Source organism: Perognathus longimembris, chromosome 3 (genome assembly GCF_023159225.1).
Source record: "Perognathus longimembris pacificus isolate PPM17 chromosome 3, ASM2315922v1, whole genome shotgun sequence".
Lineage (NCBI taxonomy): Eukaryota > Metazoa > Chordata > Mammalia > Rodentia > Heteromyidae > Perognathus > Perognathus longimembris.
The window spans coordinates 100,193,244-100,214,815 of NC_063163.1; the positions used below are offsets into that span (position 1 = coordinate 100,193,244).

The following is a 21,572-nucleotide window of genomic DNA, read 5'->3' on the forward strand; positions in this document are numbered from 1 at the left end:
CATTAGGAAAATCCAATGGGCTGTTTTCTCCCTTGACCAAGTTTCCAGAACTTGTGTTTCAGAAAGCAGGATCCCAGCTCTTGTTCGGTTTCCCGGGGGAAACAGGATGCTGGGCCACCTCAGGTCCCCAGGGCATTGTGTGGCACATGGCTTGGTCTTCTGCCACCAGTGTCTCTGAGTACACCACTATGACCTGCAGCCTTTTTTCCTCCAGGTTGACCCCATGCTCACCCCAGAAGAGCGTCACCTGAACAAGATGCAGAACCATGGTTACGAAAACCCAACCTACAAGTACCTGGAGCAGATGCAGATTTAAGTGCCGGAAGTGACACCTGGCTACAGAGTGCTGCGGGTGGGCCAGGCGAGGTCCAGCATTTTGGATCAACTGCTGACCACTAGTGGCTGCCAGCAGGTCTCCTCTTAGATCCTGACCTCCTGGATTAAGACTATAAAGTACTACTGTAGGGTTGCAATTTCCATTCTTTTAAATGGGTTTAAAAAATGTTAATATAACAATATATGATATATAAACCTTAAGTGAAATGAGAAAACAAATGATCTATTGCAGATATCTGATGGATGTAGTTTTCTTTTTTTAAATTAATCAGAAATCCCACTTCTATTGTATTGTCTCACACATACATGCGCTATATAAATGGAAAATGTTGATTTTCAATGATAGATTGTATATGCAGGCTGTTTGTTCCAGTTATATTGTATAAGTCAACTCTTTAAGCTCATTCACTGTCCCAATTTTTATTTAAAAAGAAAAAAGGTAAAAAAAAAAGAAGGCAGTATTTCCTTTTAAAACTCATAGAAAGTTGCTGAAATACATTAGTGGACAGGAACTATGATTTCTGCTGTAGCACAGCATGATACACTTGCTAAAGGGTTTTGGAGTCTGGCGTTTGCAGTGCTGGCTACCTTGGTGTGTCTGTCCCAGCCCTCTCACCAAGGGGGCGAACACCTTTTCCCTCTCAATCTTCCAGAGAGCCCAGTGCATACAGGTGAGCGTGTTCACTGCTGCGTTCCTTCTAAATCCAGTTCTTCCACAGCAACTAGCCTGTAGTTTGTATATGATGTTTTTCAGCCATTTGTTGTTATTTACTGTAGCTTTCTCCACGTTCCCTTCTGAAGTATGTCCCCATGTGCAGCCTCTCCCCGTTTGGATGTCTCCTGCACTCCTTACCTTTACTCAGGTCCACCCTCCTCTTCTTCACCACAAGAAGTAGCTGAGAGCCCAGGAGAGAGCAGAGGGAGCCTGTTCATGTGAAAGGCAAATGTTCTAGGTTGTACCTGAAACTGGCTCTTAGACCTTGTGGAGAGCTTTGAAGACTTTTACTTCCTTCACACGTGTTTTTGTAATGCTTGTATAGTTGATGTTGATGGTCACAGCTTTCTTTTCCTTTAATCTGGAGGTTCTGGTAACCTGTGGTGTATTTCCATTTTTTTCCCCCTATAATAACTGTTTTGTTTTATTTTTTCCCTTCTTCCTCTCCTTTGGCTCTATGTCTTTCCCACTATGCACACATAAAACTTCACTTACAGATTCCTCAATATGATCTGTGGAGAATGTACAGAGTTTAAACACATCAATAAATACTTTAACTTCCACCAAAAGAAATGCCTTGTAATATTTATTGACTACTATCGCTCAGTAAGGATGTTTTTTACTTCTGTGCCTTGGGTGGTGACTTGTCTCCTTTCTGTGAGGGATTCCTGCACCACTGGGGCTGAAATAATTTAGCTCAAATTTTTGTCTCCCCACCCCCCTCCATGCCAGTCCCAAGGCTTAATGGGGGGGCCTTCACAATCTTGCTTAGCTTTTTTGCTAATGGCTGGTGCTCTAGTTCTGACCAGGCTGGCTTCAAACCATAATTCTCCAGGTTTCAGCCTCCTGAGTAGCTCAGATTACAGTCAGGAGTCACTTATGTTCCACTAAATTCCCTTTTTCCATTACAAAAGAAAGAAGGAGGGCTGGGAATATGGCCTAGTGGCAAGAGTGCTTGCCTCATATACATGAAGCCCTGGGTTTGATTCCTCAGCATCACATATATAGAAAAGGCCAGAAGGGGCGCTGTGGCTCAAGTGGCAGAGTGCTAGCCTTGAGCAAAAAGAAGCCAGGGACAGTGCTCAGGCCCTGAGTCCAAGCCCCAAGACTGGCAAAAAAAAAAAAAAGGAAGCTAGGCAGTGTGGTTTAATGCCTGTACCTAACAGGCTGAGGAAGAAGGATCTCAAGTTTCAGGCCAGTCGGCTACATGAAAAAAAGAGGGGAAACTCTGCCTACAGCGTTTGTCTGACTACAAATTTAAGTTAGGCTACCAATATTTATTAACAAGTATGAGACTTCTAGAAATGGAGTAGGACTTGTGGTTGAATCTTTAGAAAGGACTTGTGGTTGAATCTTTAGAGAAATATTCAGTCTTCACTTCTGAGTTTAAAATAACCTGCCACCAGGAGGCACTGTCTTCTCATTAAAAAGGCTGTTGGTGATCTCTGCTCCTTCTGGAATGAGGTTTACTTAGTCCTAAGTACAATGTGTCTTGATCCTGTCACCCCTTTCTTCATTCTCTCCCAGCCCCAACCCCTCACCCCAATTTTTCTCTCAATCTTTAGTGTACTGTTCTTACAGACTTACAGATCTTACAGATCTTATCAGCCATTACCCTAACTTACTATTGGTTGTATTTGCATCTGCCTGCTATAAGTGTACACTTAGAGGAAGTGGGCATTTTAGAAACTGTAGCCAGAAAACACCTTGGGTGAACCACGAGTGTGAGAGTGTGTGTGTGTGTGTGTGTGTGTGTGTGTGTGTACTGGAACTTCAACTCAGCTTGAGCGTGCTGTCCCTTAGCTTTCTCCAAGGTTAGTGCTCTATCACATGAGCTACAGCTCCACTTTTTTTTTTTTTTGCCAGTCCTGGGCCTTGGACTCAGGGCCCGAGCACCGTCCCTGGCTTCTTCCCGCTCAAGGCTAGCACTCTGCCACTTGAGCCACAGCGCCGCTTCTGGCCGTTTTTTTCTGTATATGTGGTGCTGGGGAATCGAACCTAGGGCCTCGTGTATCCGAGGCAGGCACTCTTGCCACTAGGCTATATCCCCAGCCCCTACAGCTCCACTTTTATTAGCTTTTTTGGTCATTAATTGGAGGTAAGAGTCTTGTGGACATTCCTACATGGGCTGGTTTCAAACTTTGATCTGCAGATCCAACTTTCCTGAGTTTCTGCCAGAGTGCTCTAGTGTCCTTGAACCCTTTCATAGAAGCTGCAAAGACCAGCTTCATTTATTTTAGTGCTTGCCGTGTGCTATACAAGCTGCCTCTGGCTTAATGGTCTCATCTTTGGAAATACAGCATGGGTCTTCCAACCCCAGCTCTGTCAGAGTCTTCTTCCCTTCCTCCCTCTCTTCTTCCCTCTCCTGTATGTGAGACCTTGGTGATGGTGTGCCCTTCCTACCAGTACCATCCAAGTGCTCATCTCTCAAGAATCTGTATTACCAGTAATGGTTTCTACTTACACACATGTTACCCAACTGGATCATGGCAGCTGCTTGGATGAGAGTAGGAGTGAGTCCTCAGCAGTCAGGCCTGCCCTGTGTGTGTCCTTTACCCTGGTTGGATTTTCTTTTCACTACAGGGCATGAATCCATCAAGTCAAATTCTCCTTGTACTGTAGAGAGAAGTGTGTGTGTGTGTGTATGTGCCATATAGTGATTTTATTTTGTAAGGAAACACCCACGGAAATAGAAGTGAGCCACTGCCTGTTGGTCTCACCCTCCACTGGCTCCACTTTGCTCCGGGGCAGCACAGCCCTCTCACAAGTAGAGAGAAACTCATCTCCTGGTTTCTGCCCTGGGTGACTCAGCTTAACATCTGGGGAATGTGACCCTACCCACCTTGCTGGGAGCCTTTGCTACCGGCCTAGTGCTACTGGCCTAGTGTGAAGGTCTTTCCACATGCCTGTCTGCTCTCTCTCAGCTGCAAATCTTGAGCCCGCAGCTGACGTCTGAGCCAGCCAAAATGACCTCTGTTTTCAGTTGCTGTGACAACTGGTTCTCCTTTTCTGCTGTAAGGAGTCCACAGGGTTTGGGGAGGCCCAGAGAACTGCTCTTCCAGGGCTGTGCTGTCAGCATTTCTCACTGGATGTCACCTGCATGGACAATGGAGAGGAGGAAGGTAGAAGGGACCTTGGGGCTTCCTTCTTATTCACCTGCTTAGGGACAGGGCCAAAGTCTGCTTATAAGCAATGGGCTTTTGTTTTCTGTGACAAAGTGGGGGGGGGAGTAGTGGTCCTTGTACAACAAGGAGACCAGTCTGGTTACCTATGACATAGGAAGTTCTAACCAGGTATCCGTGGCTTATGCCTATAATCCTAGCTACTTAGGAAGCTGAGATCTAAAGACTGACGTCTGAAACCAGCCTTTTCTTTCCTACATATCTGCTAGACTCTATTCTTCAGTTAATCAGTAAAGCACTAGAACTGGTGGCATATAGTTCAAGTGGTAGATTACCAGCTATGAACCAAAAAGCCCAGAGAGCACAACATGGGTTCAAACTCCAATATTGGTTTTAGCAGGCCTTAATCACAAACTTTAGTAGTGGAATCCTGTGGAACAGCCCAGATGTCCAAAGAATGTATGTAAGTAGTTTTTTTCTTCTGGAATCAATCCCTGAAGTAGGTGAGGCAGGCCTTCAGGAATCTTCTGGAGTACTGTGGAACTCACTCCAAATTGGGTTGAAGTTAAACTGACTAGAGCAGAGACCTCCATCAATGAAATATTATCAATATGTCACATCAGTGTTTATATATTTGTCTTTTGTGCCAGTATTGGGGCGTGAACTCAGAGCCATGGTGTTGCCCATTAACTTTTTTTGCTCAAGGCTGGCACTCTACCACTTGGGCTACCACCTCTACTTGCTGCATTTTACTGACTACTTAGAGATTAATCTTCCTCAGGTTTATCTGCTCAGGCTGGCTTCGAATCGTGATGCCCAGACCTTAGCCTCCTGAGTAGGACTACAGGGGTGAGCTACTAGCACCCAGCTTCACATTCTGTTTAGCTGCATGTCCAGGTTACTCCTAAGTGCATTTTTTGTTTTGTTTTGTTTTCTAGACTTTCCTTGGTTTAATGGTTTTGGCAGTTTTGAGGAGCACTGGCCAGCCATTCTGTAAGATGTCCTACTATATCAGAAGGTGTCTAATATTTGTCTCTTAGGACCCTAGGGTTGTCTTTTATTATTTTTGGTTTGCATTGCTGGTGATTGCACCATGCATGCCCTACAGATTGGTTTTATAGGACGAGAGACCGCAAATACAAAGCACTCGCATCATTTCTTGAAAGTAACACCCCCTCAGGTCGTATGCAGTGTCTCAGGAGAAGAGTGGGAAGATCATAGTTCAAGGCTAGCCTAAGTAAAAAGTTAAGGACTGCCCTCCCCATCTCAATCAGCGTGCTGGGCATGGTAAGTATGAGCCTGTGGGTCCCAGCTAGGTGGGAGGCTTTAAGTAGAAGGATTTGGGTTCCAAGTCAGCTCCCTTGGCAAAAATTTGACACTTCAAAAATAATGAAAGCATCCAGGCATAGTGGCTCACATCTATAATCCTTCAGTTTGAAAACAGCCAGAGCAAAAAACAAACTTCAATTAGCCAGCAAAAATCCAGATGAGAATCCAAATGAGAACACAGCCCTTAAGTGAAGCCCTGGTACTAGCACAAGAAAAACAACAACAACTGGGTGCTGGTGGCTCACACCTGTAATCTTAGCTACTGAGGATCGTGGTTCAAAGCCAGTCCTGCAGGAAAGTCCATGACACTTTTATCTCCAATCAACCACCAGAAGACCTGGAATGGCACTGTGGCTCAAAGTGGTAGAGTGCTAACCTTGAGCAAAAAAAGCTCAAGGACAGCGCCCAAGCCCTGAGTTCAAGCTTGGAGACCTACAAAAAAAAAACCTGGGGGCATGGCCTAAGTGGTACAGTATCTGCCTAGCAAGTGCCAAGCCACGCTGTGAGTTCAAATCCCAGTACTGCCTGTAGATAATGTTGACCTTGCTCACAGGTTGGCATGGCAGTGTCCAGTTTACCTACTTGAATCTCATTGCTTCTCTGGATCTTGGTCTTTGGGAAGACGTCACTAGGTCCACAGCACAGGTTGAGGCCTCCTTGGTTCAGTTTGAGTCCTGAGCATCCTCCAGAGGCCCATGTGTAGCCTGCTTGGCCTTCAGTATGGTGGGAGGCGATGGGACCCTTGAGCTTAGGACTCCTTGGAGGGAATACGGGAGCAACTCCATTCCTCTTCCTCACCTCTTCCTGCCTGTCATGAGAAAAGCTGACCTCCCTTCCCCCCCCCCACCCCCCTATTCCACCATCTGAGAGGTCCTGTCTCACAGCAGGACTAAGTTACATGGACTGAAACCTTGAGCAGAAAGAAATTTTCCTTCCTTTTACATGATCTCAGTTATTATGTAACAGTGATGGAACACTGACTAACACAGTCTTATCTTTTTCTTTTTTTAATTGTATTTGAACACCTTGAAATAAAGCAATTACAAAGTCAGGTTCTAAGGTCAGATTGTTGTACTTATGATTATCAAAGCTGAAAGAATTCTAGATTGTGGCAATGGTTCCACAGTTACATGTGTACATTAAAACTTAAACATATTTCATATAAAATATACCTTAATAAAGTTGGGTTTTTGGTTTTGGTGCAGGTACTGGGGCTTGAACTCAGAGCCTGGGCACTTTCCCTGAGCCTTTTCTTTTTCCCCCCTCAGGGCTTGTGCTCTACCACTTGAGTCCCAGCTCTACTTCTGGCTTTTTTTGGTGATTAATTGTAGATAAGAGTCTCATAGACTTTCCTGCCAAGGGTGATATTGAACCAAGATCCTCAGATCTCAAGCTTTCTGAGTATCTAGGATTACACACATGAGCCACCAGCATATAGCAAAGCTGTTTTTTGGGTTTTTTTTTAAGTCCAAAAGAGACATCTCACAAAAATAGCTCAGAAGAGAAACATCACTCATTGGCTGTGCTTACTACAGCATCCTAGTAAATTTTTGGTCCTATCTACCAATCCTATTTCGATTGTATAGCTAGGTCTTTTAAGTGAGACAGCACTTTTGACATCAAGATTATGGAATTTTTCCAGACATCTACCTTTAAAATTTTTCATTGCCTGAGTTGGTTTCCCCCCTCCCTCCCTCCCTTCCTTCCTCCCCCCCCCCCCCCCCCCGCTTTCTTTCTCTCTTTCTCTTCCTTCCTTTCTTCTTTTCTCAGTTGTGGAGCTCAAGGGGCCTGAGCACTGTCCCTGAGCTCTTTTGCTCAAAGCTAGCTCTCTACCACTTTGAGCCACAGTACAACTTCTGTTTTTCTGAAAGTTAATTAGAAACAAGTATCACAGCCTTTCCTGCCTGTGCTGGTTTTAAACCACGATCCTCAGATCCATTTTAGCCTCCTGAGTAGCTAGGATTATAGGAATGAGCCACCAGTGCCTGACTAGCATGAATTTCTTTAGGGGAAAAAAATCGGAACAACTGTCTTTCTGTTTAAAACAAAAAACCAACTGTCCACCTGTGGCTCTCATCTGTAATCCTAGTTATTCAGGAAGCTGAGATCTGAGGATCATGGTTCAAAGCCAGCCCAGAAAGTCAATGAGACTCGCATCTCCAATTAACCACCAAAAAGCCAGAAGTAGAGTTCAAGTGGTAGAGCATTGACTTTGAGCAAAAGAAGCGCAGGCCCTGAGATCAAGCCACAAGACAATAATAAAAATGAAACAAAAAAAATTGCTCTTTAATTTCAACAACTCGGGCTGGGAATGTGTCTTAGTGGCAAGAGTGTTTGCCTTGTATACGTGAAGCCCTGGGTTCGATTCCTCAGCGCTGTGGCTCAAGTTGGCAGAGTGCTAGCCTTGAGCAAAAAGAAGCCAGGGACAGTGCTCAGGCCTGGAGTCCAAGGCCCAGGACTGGCAAAAAAAATAATAAAGTTCAACAACTCTTTAAATGCTTTGCTGCAAGATGAATCTGTGTAATAGACAAATTTTCTTGGTCTCTTTCAATCTATGGAAAAACATAGTGTAGCTAATTATTTAAAAATATAGTAAAAGCCGGATGTTGATAGCTTACACCTATAATCCTAGCTACTTGGGAGGCTGAGATCTAAGGATTATGGTTCAAAGCCAGCCCTGGCAGGAAAGTCTATGGGACTCTTATCTCCAATTAACCACCAGAAAATGAGATATGGTGCTGTGGCTCAAAGTGGGAAAGAGCTAGTCTTGCACAAAAAAGAGTTCAGGGACAGTGCCTAGGCCTTGAGTTCAAGCCCCAAAACCTCCCCTACCACCCCAAAAAAGAGATTATTTCCCATGAAGTATAAATAAAATTTAAGAGGCAATGATGGTGCTAAAGGCTACAACTCCACTTACAGTTTTCTGGTGGTTTCTTAGGAGATAAGAGTCTTATGGCTTTTTTACCCAAGTTGGCTTTGAACTGTGATCCTCATATCTCAGCCTCCTGAGTAAGCTAGATTACAGGTGTGAGCCACCAGTGCCCAGCTGGATGTTTAATTTTTGAAAAAATTTTATTGTCAAGGTGATGTACAGACGGGGTACAGTTATATAATAAGGTAGTGAGTACATTTCTTGTCATATTTGTTATACCCTCCCTCATTTTTCTTTCCCTTCCCTAGTTCAGGTAAGCATATATACAGTATCCAGTGTACCAAAATCATATACAGTGACCACAGGGGGTACGCCATAGGAAATTCACCTAGTACATTAAACATAATGACAACAATAAACCTCCTGTTTCCATCTCTTGAAGTTCATTTTGCTTAGCCTCATCTTATATAATCATATGTACATAGCTGTTGAGCTATTGTGATCCTCTGATAGGTCTATCCTAGACCTTTTTATGTTTATTTAGTAATTATTTGGTTTTAGAGACATAATGACCAAAACATATGGAAATACCATTTGAAAAGAAGTTTGTTATTTTACAGACACCATCTCTCTCCCCGCCCCAACATCCACATATCAGGGAGACCATGCGCCTTTGTTCTCTGCTTGCCTCGCTCAACATTATTTGTTCAAGATCTGACCATTTCCCTGAAAATGCCATTATTTTATCATTTCTAATTGCTGTGTAGAATTCCATTGTGTACAGGTACCACCGTTTTTGGATCCATTCATCTGTAGTGGGGCATCTGGGTTGTTTCCATATTTTGGCTATTGTGAATTGTGCAGCGATAAACATGGATGTGCAGGTGTCTTTGTGGTATCCTGGATCCTGTTGTTCTGGATAGATGCCTAGGAGTGGTCTGGCTGAGTCATAGGTTATGTCTATGCTGAGCTTTTTGAGGACCTCCATACTGTTCTCCAGAGTGGTTGTACTAGTTTACACTCCCACCAACAGTGGAGAAGGGTTCCTCTTTCCCCACATCCCCTCCAGCATTTGTTGTTGCCTGAGTTCAGAGTATAGGCCATTCTAACTGGGGTGAGGTGGTATCTCAGGGTTGTTTTTATTTGCAGGGATGTTGAACATTTCCTCATATGTTTCTTTGCCATTTTTATTTCTTCTCCTGTGAAGTCTCTCTTTAGCCCTCTTGCCCATTTAATAATTGGTTTACTGGGTTTGGAAGGGGTTAGTTTCTTGAGCTCTCTGTGGATGATGGATATTAGGCCTTTGTTGCTTTGCTAGTGAAAATCTTTTCCCATATGGTTGGCTGTCTTTCTAGTTTAGTGGCTGTGTCTTTAGCTGTGCAGAAACTTTTTATTTTGTAGCAGTCCCATTTGGTGAGTCTCTTCCTTATCTGTTGTGCCCCTGTGGATGTTTAATTTTTAAGTGTTGTTAAGCACATTACTATTTTGTTCCATACATATATACCTATTGCCATAGTTTGTATTTCCATGTTGCCCCAAAGAACCTTGTCTTGAAGGCTTAGTCCCCAGCAATGTTGGGAGATAGTGGAACCTCTAAGAGGTAGACCCTAGTGGAAGGAGGTTAGGTCATTGGGGTGTGCCCTGAGGGGATATTGGAGTCCTGGTTCTTCTTCTCAACTTTGCCTTTCTCATTCCTTGCTGGCCATAAGGTGACAAGTCTGCTCTGCCACACACTCTTAGCCCCCAAAAGGCATCAGAGCCAATACGTTATGAACTGAAACTCACAAAACTGTGGGCCTTGTTCTTTCTTTCTCTTGTGTGTAAGTTCCTGTACTGGGGCTTGAACATGGGCCTCCAGCTCTTCCTTTAGGCTCTTTTTTTATGCTTATCCTCTCAGGTACTACAATGATGCACAGCTGAGTAATACATCCATGATAAAGTTTAATTTATAAGCTGGTACTGGTGACTCAGGTCTGCAATCCTACATCCTTAGGAGGCTGAGATATGAGGTTCAAAGTCAGACTGGGAAGAATAGTCCATGAGGCTCTTCAATTGGCCACCAAATAGCTAGAATTAGAGCCATGGCTCAAGTAGTAGAGCCCTAGCCTTGAATACAACAGTTCAGGAACAGCACCAAGGCCCTTAGTTTAAGTTCTAGGACATGGACACACACACACACACACACACACACACACACACACACACACACCAAAAAATTAATTTATAAATCATGTACAGTAAGATTAACAAAACCTAGTAATACAATAGAACGACTACAATAATTTACTGTAGTAAAAATTACATAGCTGGACCTGATGGCCCATGTCTGTAATCCTAGCTACTCAGGAGGCTGAGATCTGAGGATCTCAGTTCAAAGCCAGCTTGGCAGGAAAGTCCAAGAGACTTATCTCCAATTAACCACCACAAAATCGGAAGTGGCACTGTGGCACCAATGGCTGAGCACAAGCCTTGAGTGAAAGAGCTCAGGGACAGCACACAGGCCCTGACTCAAGCCCCATGACCAACAAAAAAAAAAAAAAAGGAGGAGAGGGGCTAGGAATATGGCCTAGTTGCAAGAGTGTTTGCCTCCCATACATGAAGAAGCCCTGGGTTTCCCCAGCACCATATATATAGAAAATGGCCCGAAGTGGCGCTGTGGCTCAAGTTGGCAGAGTGCTAGCCTTGAGCAAGAAGAAGCCAGGGACAGTGCTCAGGCCCTGAGTCCAAGGTCCAGGACTGACAAAAAAAAAAAGGAAAGGAGGCTTATGCTGGTTCATGGTTTCAGAGCTTTCCATCTATAGTTACTCATCGTCATGACAGGAGCCTCAAACTTCTCGTCTTCCTATCTCTTCCTCCCAAGAAGCTGTAATTATAGGTGCTGTTTAGTCTTACGATAATTTCACAAAAGTCACTGAAGGTGAGTTGGAGACTTGCTTAGATATTGATCCTTGCCTCAGAGAACTCTGTTTTGAAAGGGGAGTGACAAAATGCTTACAATGTGATGTCAGTAAATTGGGATTAGACTGGAAATGTATGTAGTTCAAGGGTACAACAAGATGAAATGGAGTAAAGGGGATGAAGATGAGCTTACAGGACCTGTGTAGTTCAGAGAATAGATAGATAGTGGTGGCTTGGAATAGGGGGATAGAAGAAGGTAGAGAATAAAGAGTTTTCAAATGTATTTTGGAAGCAGAATTAATAGATTTCTGAATTTTTGATCCAAGAGAACTCAAACTTGGTACCTGACTTTTTTTTTTTTGCCAGTCCTGGGGCTTGGACTCAGGGCCTGAGCACTGTCCCCTGGCTTTTTTTTCTCAAGGCTAGCGCTCTTCCACTTGAGCCACAGCGCCACTTCTGGCCATTTTCTGTATATGTGGTGCTGGAGATTTGAACCCAGGGCCTCATGTATACGAGGCAAGCACTCTTGCCCCTAGGCCATATCCCCAGCCCCTTACCTGACATTTTTGCTCATTGGATAGCAATCTACCAACTGAGCCAAGGGCTCTAACCCTTAGAACAGAGACAAACAATGGTTTCTTTGTGTGTTGTTTGTAGATGGGTGGTATAATTGAAGAAAGAAGTCAATGAATCCTTTTAGAATTGATTGTCAGAATTAATGATGAAGCAATTCTAAAGAAACGCATCACTCAAACCTGCTCTGTTACTGTAAAAGGCATAATTCACCTTTTCTCCCAGGTTTCTAGAGCTTTATAGTTTATCTTATAGAATTAGAGTCTTGTCTGTGGAAGGCACTTACTCATGCGACCATTTGAAAGCAAGGCACATGTCATGCATTTATTGCAGGTCCAGATGAAGAGGAGGTGACTGCCAACATCTTTAGGATTACTGTGTTATGTCAGTGTATTGGTGTATTGAATATGTCCCATGCATGACAGAGAAAGAAGTATAATTACATGGTATTATGTTAAACCCATTTGCTTTAATCCTCATAAAATTAGGGTGTGTGAATCTCTCTGTGTGTGTGTGTGTGTGTGTGTGTGTGTGTGTGTGCGCTCGCGTGCATGTGCACGAGTGCCAGTACTGAGGCTTAAACTCAAGGCCACAAACTCTTTTTTCTTTTTTGGTGGTGGTCCTGGGGCTTGAACCCCAGTGCTGTCTCTGAGCTACTGTTGCTCACCCTTCCTTCCTTTCCTTCCTTCCTTCCTTCTCTTCCTTCTCTTCCTTCCTTCCTTCCTTCCTTCCCTTTCTCTCTCTCTCTCTCCCTCCTCCTCCTCCTCCTTCTTCTTTCTTCTTCTTCCTCCTCCTCCTCCTCCTCCTCCTCCTCCTCCTCCTCCTCCTCCTCCTCCTCCTCCTCCTTTCTTTCTTCCTCCTCCTCCTCCTCCTCCTCCTCCTCCTCCTCCTCCTCCTCCTCCTCCTCCTCCTCCTCCTCCTCTTCTTTCTTCCTCCTCCTCCTCCTCCTCCTCCTCCTCCTTCTTCTTTCTTCCTCCTCCTCCTCCTCTTCCTTTCAGTCATGGGGCTTGAACTCAAAGTCTGGGTGCTGGGGCTGGGAATATGGCCTAGTGGCAAGAGTGCTTGCCTCGTATACATAAGGCCCTGGGTTTGATTCCTCAGCACCACATATACAGAAAATGGCCCGAAGTGACGCTGTGGCTCAAGTGGCAGAGTGCTAGCCTTGAGCAAAAATGAAGCCAGGGACAGTGCTCAGGCCCTGAGTTCACGGCCTAGGACTGCCCCCTCCCCCCACCAAAAAAAAAGTCTGGGTGCTGTCCCTGAATTTTTTCTTTCTTTTTTTATTTTTTATTTTATTTTATTTTTCAATTTTTTTTAATTTGTTTATTAATTGAACACAAATTTTTTTACAAGGTGTTGTGCAAAAAGGGTACAGTTACATAGTAAGGCAGTGTGTACATTTCTTGTGATATCTTATGTCCTGTTTTTCTATCCCTTCTCTAGGTCAGGTAGACATATATACAATATACAATGTATCAAGAACATATATAGTATTCACAGACTTGGTCTCTACTGTCTCTCCGTCTCCCTTTGTTAACAGTCATATATCAGGGAGATCATGCCCCTTTGTTTTCTGTGTTCTAGGCTTGTCTCGCTCAACATTATTTGTTCAAGTTCTGACCATTTCCCTGCGAATAACAATATTTCACCATTCCTAATCGCTATGTAGTATTCCATTGTGTATAAGTACCATATTTTTTGGATCCATTCGTCTGTGGAGGGGCATCTGGGTTGTTTCCATATTTTGGCTATTGTGAATTGTGCCGCGATAAACATGGAAGTACAAATGTCTTTTTGATATCTTAGGTTTTGCTGTTTAGGATAGATGCCTAGGAGTGGTATGGCCAGGTCATAGGGTAGGTCTATATTGAGCTTTTTGAGAAACCTCCATACTGTTCTCCAAAGTGGTTGTACTAATTTGCACTCCCACCAACAATGGAGAAGGGTTCCTCTTTCCCTGCACCCCCTCCAGCATTTGTTGTTTCCTGAGTTCAGAGTATAGGCCATTCTAACTGGGGTGAGGTGGTATCTCAGGATTTTTATTTGCATTTCCTTTACTACCAGGGATGTTGAGCATTTCCTCGTGTGTTTCTTTGCCATTTTTATATCTTCTCTTGTGAAGTCTTTAGCTCTTTTGCCCATTTCCTAATAGGTTTATTGGGCTTCGAGGGGCTTAGTTTTTTGAGTTCTCTGTAGATGACAGATATCAGGCCTTTGTCTGTTGCTGTGCTGGTAAATATCCTTTCCCATATCGTTGGCTGTCTTTCTATTTTGGTGGCTATGTCCTTAGCTGTGCAGAAACTTTTTAATTTGTAGTAGTCCCATTTGTCGAGTCTTTTCCCTATTTGTTGTGCCCCTGGGACTCTATTCAGGAAGTTCCTTCCTGTGCCTATAAGTTCTAGCGTCTTTCCTACTCTGTCCTTCAGTAGTTTCAAGGATTCAGGTCTGATATTGAGGTCCTTGATCCATTTTGAGTTGATCTTGGTGCATGGTGATAGGCTTGGGTCTACTTTGAGTTTTCTGCATATGGCTGCCCAGTTCTCCCAGCACCAGTAGTTGAAGAGGCTATGTTATTCCATTGTATGTCTTTAGCTCCTTTGTCGAATAACAGTTGGCTGTAAGAGTGCGGTTTTATTTCTGGGTCTTCAGTTTTAATCCATTGGTCTTCCGGTCTGTTTTTATACCAATACCATGCTGTTTTTGTTATGATGGCCTTGTAGTAGAGCTTGAAGTCTGGTATTGTGATACCTCCTGCACTGCTTTTTTTGCCTAGAATTGCTTTGGCTATTCTAGGTTTTTTGCTGTTCCATATGAATTTATGGATTACTTTCTCTATTTCAGTGAAGAATATGGCTGGGATTTTGATAGGTATTGCATTGAATTTGTATAACAATTTGGGCAATATGGCCATTTTCACTATATTGATTCTGCCTACCCATGAGCATGGGAGGTCTTTCCATCTTCTTGTGACTTCTTTGATTTCCCTTATTAGATTTTTGTAGTTTTCATTAAATAGGTCCGTCACGTCCTTGGTTAAGTTGATCCCTATGTACTTTATTCTTTTTTTGGCTACTGTAAATGGAATTGTTTCCATAATTTCCTTTTCTGTTTGTATATTGCTGGTGTACAGAAAAGCTGCTGACTTTTGTGGATTGATTTTGTATCCTGCTACTTTGCCAAACTGGTTTATTAGGTGTAAGAGTTTGGGTACTGAGTTTTTTGGATCCTTCAGATATAAGATCATGTCGTCTGCGAATAGGGATAACTTGATTTCTTCCTTGCCGATGTGGATCCCTTTGATGTCCTCCTCTTGCCTTATTGCTATGGCTAGGGATTCCAGCACTATGTTGAACAGAAGTGGGGAGAGTGGGCATCCTTGTCTTGTTCCTGAATTTAGGGGGAATGATTTAAGTTTCTCTCCATTTAATATGATATTAGCAGTTGGTCTGTTGTATATGGCTTTTATTGTTTTTTTGTTTGTTTGTTTGTTTTGGCCAGTCCTGGGCCTTGGACTCAGGGCCTGAGCACTGTCCCTGGCTTCCTTTTGCTCAAGGCTAGCACTCTGCCACTTGAGCCACAGTGCCACTTCTGGCCGTTTTCTGTATATGTGGTGCTGGGAAATTGAACCCAGGGCCTCATGTATACGAGGCAAGCTCTCTTGCCACTAGGCCATATCCCCAGCCCCTGGTTTTTATTGTTTTGAGGAATGTTCCATCTATTCCTGTTCTCTCCAATAGGTATGGATGTTGTATTTTGTCAAAGGCTTTTTGGGCATCGACTGAGATAACAATGTAATTCTTAATTTTAGATCTGTTTATGTGGTGAATTACGTTGATTGATTTACGGATGTTGAACCATCCTTGTGACTGTGGGATGATGCCTACTTGGTCATGATGTATGATTTTCTTGATCATATTTTTTATTATCAAACTGATATACAGAGAGGTTACAGTTTCATACGTTTAGGCATTGGATACATTTCTTGTACTGTTTGTTACCCTGCCCCTCATATCCCCCTCCCTCCTCCCCTTTTCCCTTTCCCCCCCTGAGGTGTTCAGTTCACTTTCACCAAACAATTTTGCAAGTATTGCTTTTGTAGTTGTTTGTCTTTTTTTACCCTGTGTCTCTCAATTTTGGTATTCCCTTTCAATTTCCTACTTCTAATACCAGTATACACGGATTCCAAAATACTCAGATAAGATTACAGAGATAGTGTAGGTACAACCACTGGAAGGTGATACAAGAACATCATCAATAATAGAAGCTACAGATACAGATGGGATGTTGAAAGTAGTTACAACTGTGATATAACAATCGTTTCCATAACATGGAGTTCATTTCACTTAGCATCATCTTATGTGTTCATAAGGGTATAGCTATTGGGCTCTTGTGATGCTCTGCTATGACTTGACTAAACCTGTCCCTGAATTTTTTCACTCAAGGCAAGTGCTCTGCCATTTTGAGACACAATACCACTCGAGTGTTCTGGTTGTTAACCAGAGATAAGAGTCTCACACACTTTCCTCCCTGGGCTGGCTTTGAACCATGATCTTCAGTTCTCAGCCTCTTGTGTAGCTACAATTACAGGCATGAGCCACCAACACCTGGCTTCTTTTGTTTTTTCATTGTAAGTGAAGACACTCAACAGCAGAAAGCCTGAGAAAGGGTTTAATGATGTTATCATACTTAGCTTCATGGTCTTTCATCTCTCATCCTGTCTTGCTATGTGTTGAGAACCATGCATGTAGCAGAGAAAATAAAAATACACTATACTATAAGGTGTTGAGTAATCTTTGAAAGAAGTGATTGATTATGCCTAGAGAAAGTTTCACATGTGATGTTCTAGCTGAACTTGGATCTTACTAGCAGGAGGCAAAGTGGCTGTCTAGACCAGGGGCAGGGCTGCAAGCAGAGAGCAACTTGCCAAGGCAGGGAATGTGCAGGGAAAATGCAGAATCACTGTGAGGATACTGAACAATTGGTACTTAGAAGTGGCAGTTTTAGGCTTCTGGGTAAGATGGAAGATTAGAAGCTTCTTCCACGTGACCCGATGAATGAGAAGATTAACAAAGGAGAGACTATATTCTGAAGAGGAAGAACATCAGAAATCACACATGAGGCACTAGGACAGCTGAAAAGCACAGAGAACAGAAGGTATGGAGCAAAGTAGCAACCAGCCCACAGCTGCAACCTGGGCTTCTGGAAGTTGTGGTGGTCCAGGAGCTCTGATGACAACATACTAGCTAGAAATCCAGCTGCAGAATAAGCCCACAGCTCCCACAAGCCTTAAGTCAAGTACAGAAATCTGATGTAAGTGACTGGAGGTATGGCTCAAGTAGTAGGCTTGAGCAAAAACCCAAGTCTGAATGTGTGTCCCCCAGTTCAAGCCCCAGTACTGGCACACACACACACACACACACACACACACACACACACACACACTCACTCTCTCACACACACATGCACACATGTTTTAGTCAGGAACTGGTGGGTCATGCCTGTAACTAGCTACTGAGGAAGCTGAGATCTTAGGATCATTGTTTGAGGCCAGCCCAGACAGAGAGGTCTGTGAGACTCCATTTCTTATTTACCAAAACAAAAAACAAAGTGAGTTTGGAAGCATGGCAAGAGTTGGTAGAGGCTGGGAATATGGCCTAGTGGCAAGAGTGCTTGCCTCGTATACATGAAGCCCTGGGTTCAATTCCCCAGTACCACATATATAGAAAATGGCCAGAAGTGGCGCTATGGCTCAAGTGGCAGAGTGCTATCCTAGCCTTGAGCAAAAAGAAGCCAAGGACAGTGCTCAGGCCCTGAGTCCAAGCTCCAGGACTGGCAAAAAAAAAAAAAAAAAGAGTTGGTAGAGCACCAACTGTGAGTGAGAAAGCAGAGGGAGAACATGAGACCTTTGAGTTCAAACCCTGTTACTGGCATGCATGTACCCAAGAAATGTGGGAAAGAAAGGCAACATGACTCCTTCCAAAGTTAATAACCTTTCAACAACTAAATCCAAAGACACTGTAATGTGCATCAAAGAATTCAAAAGTCGGGGCTGTAATAACCTTTCAACAACTAAATCCAAAGACACTGTAATGTGCATCAAAGAATTCAAAAGTCGGGGCTGGGAATATGGCCTAGTGGCAAGAGCGCTTGTCTCGTATACATGAAGCCCTGGGTTCGATTCCCCAGCACCACATATATAGAAAATGACCAGAAGTGGCGCTGTGGCTCAAGTGGCACAGTGCTAGCCTTGAGCAAAAAGAAGCCAGGGACAGTGCTCAGGCCCTAAGTCCAAGGTCCAGGACTGGCAAAAAAAAAAAAAAAAAATTCAAAAGTCCATTTTAAAAAATAATGATGGGCCTGGGAATGTGGCTTAGTGTAGAGTGCTTGCCTAGCATGCATGAAGCCCTGTGTTTGAGTCTTCAGTACCACATAAGCAGAACAAGCCAGAAGTGGCGCTGTGGTACTAGGATTGGGGGGGGGGGGGGAAATCAATGACCTCAAAGAAAGCTCAAATACATGAATAAAGTCAAGAAATCAATTCGAGATCTGGATAAGATAGCCAACAACTTGGAAGAGAAATTCAGCAGAGAGAGCGAGATACTGGAGCAAATATTGGAAATGAAAAAATCAAATTAACCCAAAGAAAAGCATCACTACTAGACTAGGTGGGAGAAAGGATATCAGAGGCTGAGGACAAGGTTGAGGAATTATTACATTCAGAGAGCAAGAAAAAAAAATCATGACCAGAAAAGCATAAAGTAATTCATGACGACTAAAACCAGTTGGGCAGGAGATACTTAAAGGAACACTATACATACAAGAGGAGAAAACATACACCCAGACACAATAACAAATCATTTCCTGGGGTTTGAACGTAGGGGCTTGTGGGTTTTGCTCTGCTTTCTTTGCTTGCAGCTGTTGCTCTTCCACTTGAACCATACCACCAGCCTATATTTTGTTGGTTAATTGGAGATAAAGTCTGGGGGAATTTTCTGCCCTGGCAGAAGGGTGTTAGCAGGCTCCTCCTCCTCTTCATATGAATTGCATAATAATAGTAAATGTATTGCATGTGCATTGCTTTCAAATGATCACCATGAGTAACTTCCACCAATGAGACTCTTTCACTCAATGAGATAAACTATAAAGCTCTAGAAACCTGGGAGAGAATGTGAGTCATTCCTTTCACAGCAAGAGAGCACGCTATGAGCGCTGTCTCATTTATGTTATATTGGACCTGCAACCATTCACTAATGGAAGGTTGTTATGCCATTGGTAACCCAAAATTGTAAATTATTTTTCAATATTTTCTGTATGGCTTTGGGGTGCCTTATATTTTGGAAGGTGACTGATTCATTTTCTCATTTCTTAAGTTAATACAATGTGTTGTCCTAGACTCTGAGGATTCAAAAACCAATACAACTCAGCAATGCACTGACAATGTGATAAATTCCATACTGGAAATACAACCAGACCTAGTTCTGGTTTAGAGGGAAAGAAAAATTTTCATGGTGGTAGAAGAACATCAGTCAGGATACACTAAGCTTGTTGCAACAACAACTATCAGCTCTCAGTGACTCAAAAATCCCTAAATCCATCATTACTTATATCACATATGCATACAATTCAGTAGAGATCTTTGCTTGTTGTAGCCACTTAGGCTTCTCAGTCACAGAAGTTATTTGCTTTAGAAGACCAGCAAGTCCAGAAAGGAAGTTTGGTGCTTCTTGATTTTAAAGCAAGGATTTTAACTTTTTTCACTGCTGATTGTTAGTACCTAGGAGTACTGAGCATATGTAGTAGTATTGGTTGACTATGTTATACCAGTAGAGTACCAGGAAAGAATTTCCGATGTGATTGCTAATACAGAGGGAGTACTTGTTTATGTTCTCTATGTGGGGAAGTTGGGTTTCCCCATATGAAGTCATAGGATGAGATGAGTTGTCAAAAAGGAAAGTATAGAGAAAAAAGGGAGGAGGCTGGAGAGAGAACTTTAGGAAGCATAATCTAAAAAATTTAAGTTAGTATACATTACTTGTACAAGGTCCTGTGTGACCTTTCCATACATGTGAACAATGTATCTTGATAAACCTCCTTCACTCTTACTACTCTTGCCTATCCTCCTTCTTTTTCTTAAAACAATTCAAATAGGTTTCTGCTTTTCATACGGGGAAGTATGGCCACTAAGTAGGATAAAAATCCAGGAAGTGCCGAAATAAACATGGTTGTGCTGGTGGCTTTACTATATCCTGGTTTCTAATCTTTTGGGTAAGTGCCTAGGTGTATAATTGCTGTATCATAGGGTAGGTCTTGTTTACTTTTTTTTTTTTTTTTTTTTTTTTGCCAGTCCTGGGACTTTGGCTCAGGGCCTGAGCACTGTCCCTGGCTTCTTTTTGCTCAAGGCTAGCACTCTGCCACTTGAGCCACAGCGCCACTTCTGGCCATTTTCTGTATATGTGGTACTGGGGAATTGAACCCAGGGCCTCCTGTATAGGAGGCAAGCACTCTTGCCACTAGGCCATATCCCCAGTCCCTTAATTTTTTGAGGAACCTCGATACTGCTTTCCAAAGTGAACAAGTTTACATTTCCACCAACAGTGTACTAGGGTTCCCTTTTGGCCACATCCTCTCTAGCATCTGTTATCATTCATTTTCTTCTTGATAATGGTCATTCTAACTGGGGTGAGGTGGAATCTCAATATTGTTTTGATTTGCATTCCCTTTATGGCCAGAGATGTTAAGCATTTCTTCATGTGTCTATTGGCCATTTTTACTTCTTCTTCTGAGAAGACTCTTGTTAGCTCATTAGCATATTTATTAATGATTACAGCACTATTCACCATAGTCAAGGCATGGAGTCATCCCAGATGCCTCTCAGTGGACAAATGGACCAAGTAAATGTGTTATATATACATGGTGGAATTTTATATATTCATTCACTAGAAAGAATGATATTGTACCATTTGTAAAGAAATGGAAAGGCCTGGAAAAATTATTTTAAGTGAAGTAAGTCAGGCACAGAGAGACAAAGGGACACATGTTTTCCCTTATATGTCAAAGCAAATTTAGCTTATGAACTTATAAGTAAACACACTGGGTGGTATGCAAGTGTATAAGAATATATTCACTGAAATATGGTAGATTCAAGGGAGAACTCAGTGTAATTCCTTAGAAAGGCAAACTCCAAGTTCAGCAAAATAACACACCAGAAAGCAGGTACTGGAAAGGGGTGGAGTGGGGTCTTGTCAAGGGGAAAGGAGTAGACAAATGAAGTGAAGAAGAGGGGGAGAATTCAGAGAAGGATCCAACACATATCCTGCAAAATTAAGATGAGGAAAGGTGTGGGTAGTGGGATAGGCAAGAAGGTTGAAAGGGGTGACATTGATCTATCTACCTACCTACCTACCTACCTAATTTATAAACTTTGTTAAATGGCAAATCATTTAAAAGAAAAAGAATCCAGGAAGGTGAGCATTTGAACTCAGTTTCTTCTTTCCCTTTCTCCCTCTCCCCTTTCTTTCTCTTTTCTCTCCCTCTGATTCCTCCTCCGCCCCCCCCCCCCCCGCCCCAGTTTTAGTTCTGGTACTAGTGCTTGAACTCAGCATCTGGGCACTGTCCCTTAGCTTTTTTTTTTGCTCAAGGCTGGCTCTCTGCCCCTTGAACTACAACTTTACTTCTGGTTGTTGTTGTTTAAAATGGCTTTTGGAAATAAGAGTCTTAAGGGCTTTTC

General features: G+C 43.0%; 1 protein-coding gene across 4 annotated transcripts in view; it reads left to right on the forward strand.

Moving 5' to 3' along the window:
* Aplp2 (amyloid beta precursor like protein 2) overlaps positions 1 to 1,624 on the forward strand; it is a 71,299-nt gene extending 69,675 nt beyond the window's left edge. For all 4 annotated transcript variants that reach the window (XM_048343614.1, XM_048343615.1, XM_048343612.1 and 1 more), the window contains one exon: positions 215 to 1,624. In XM_048343614.1, the coding sequence (XP_048199571.1) occupies positions 215 to 316 (102 nt within the window). In that variant the 3' untranslated portion in view covers positions 317 to 1,624. The remainder of the gene's footprint in view (positions 1 to 214) is intronic.
* Positions 1,625 to 21,572: the final 19,948 nt, after the last annotated feature.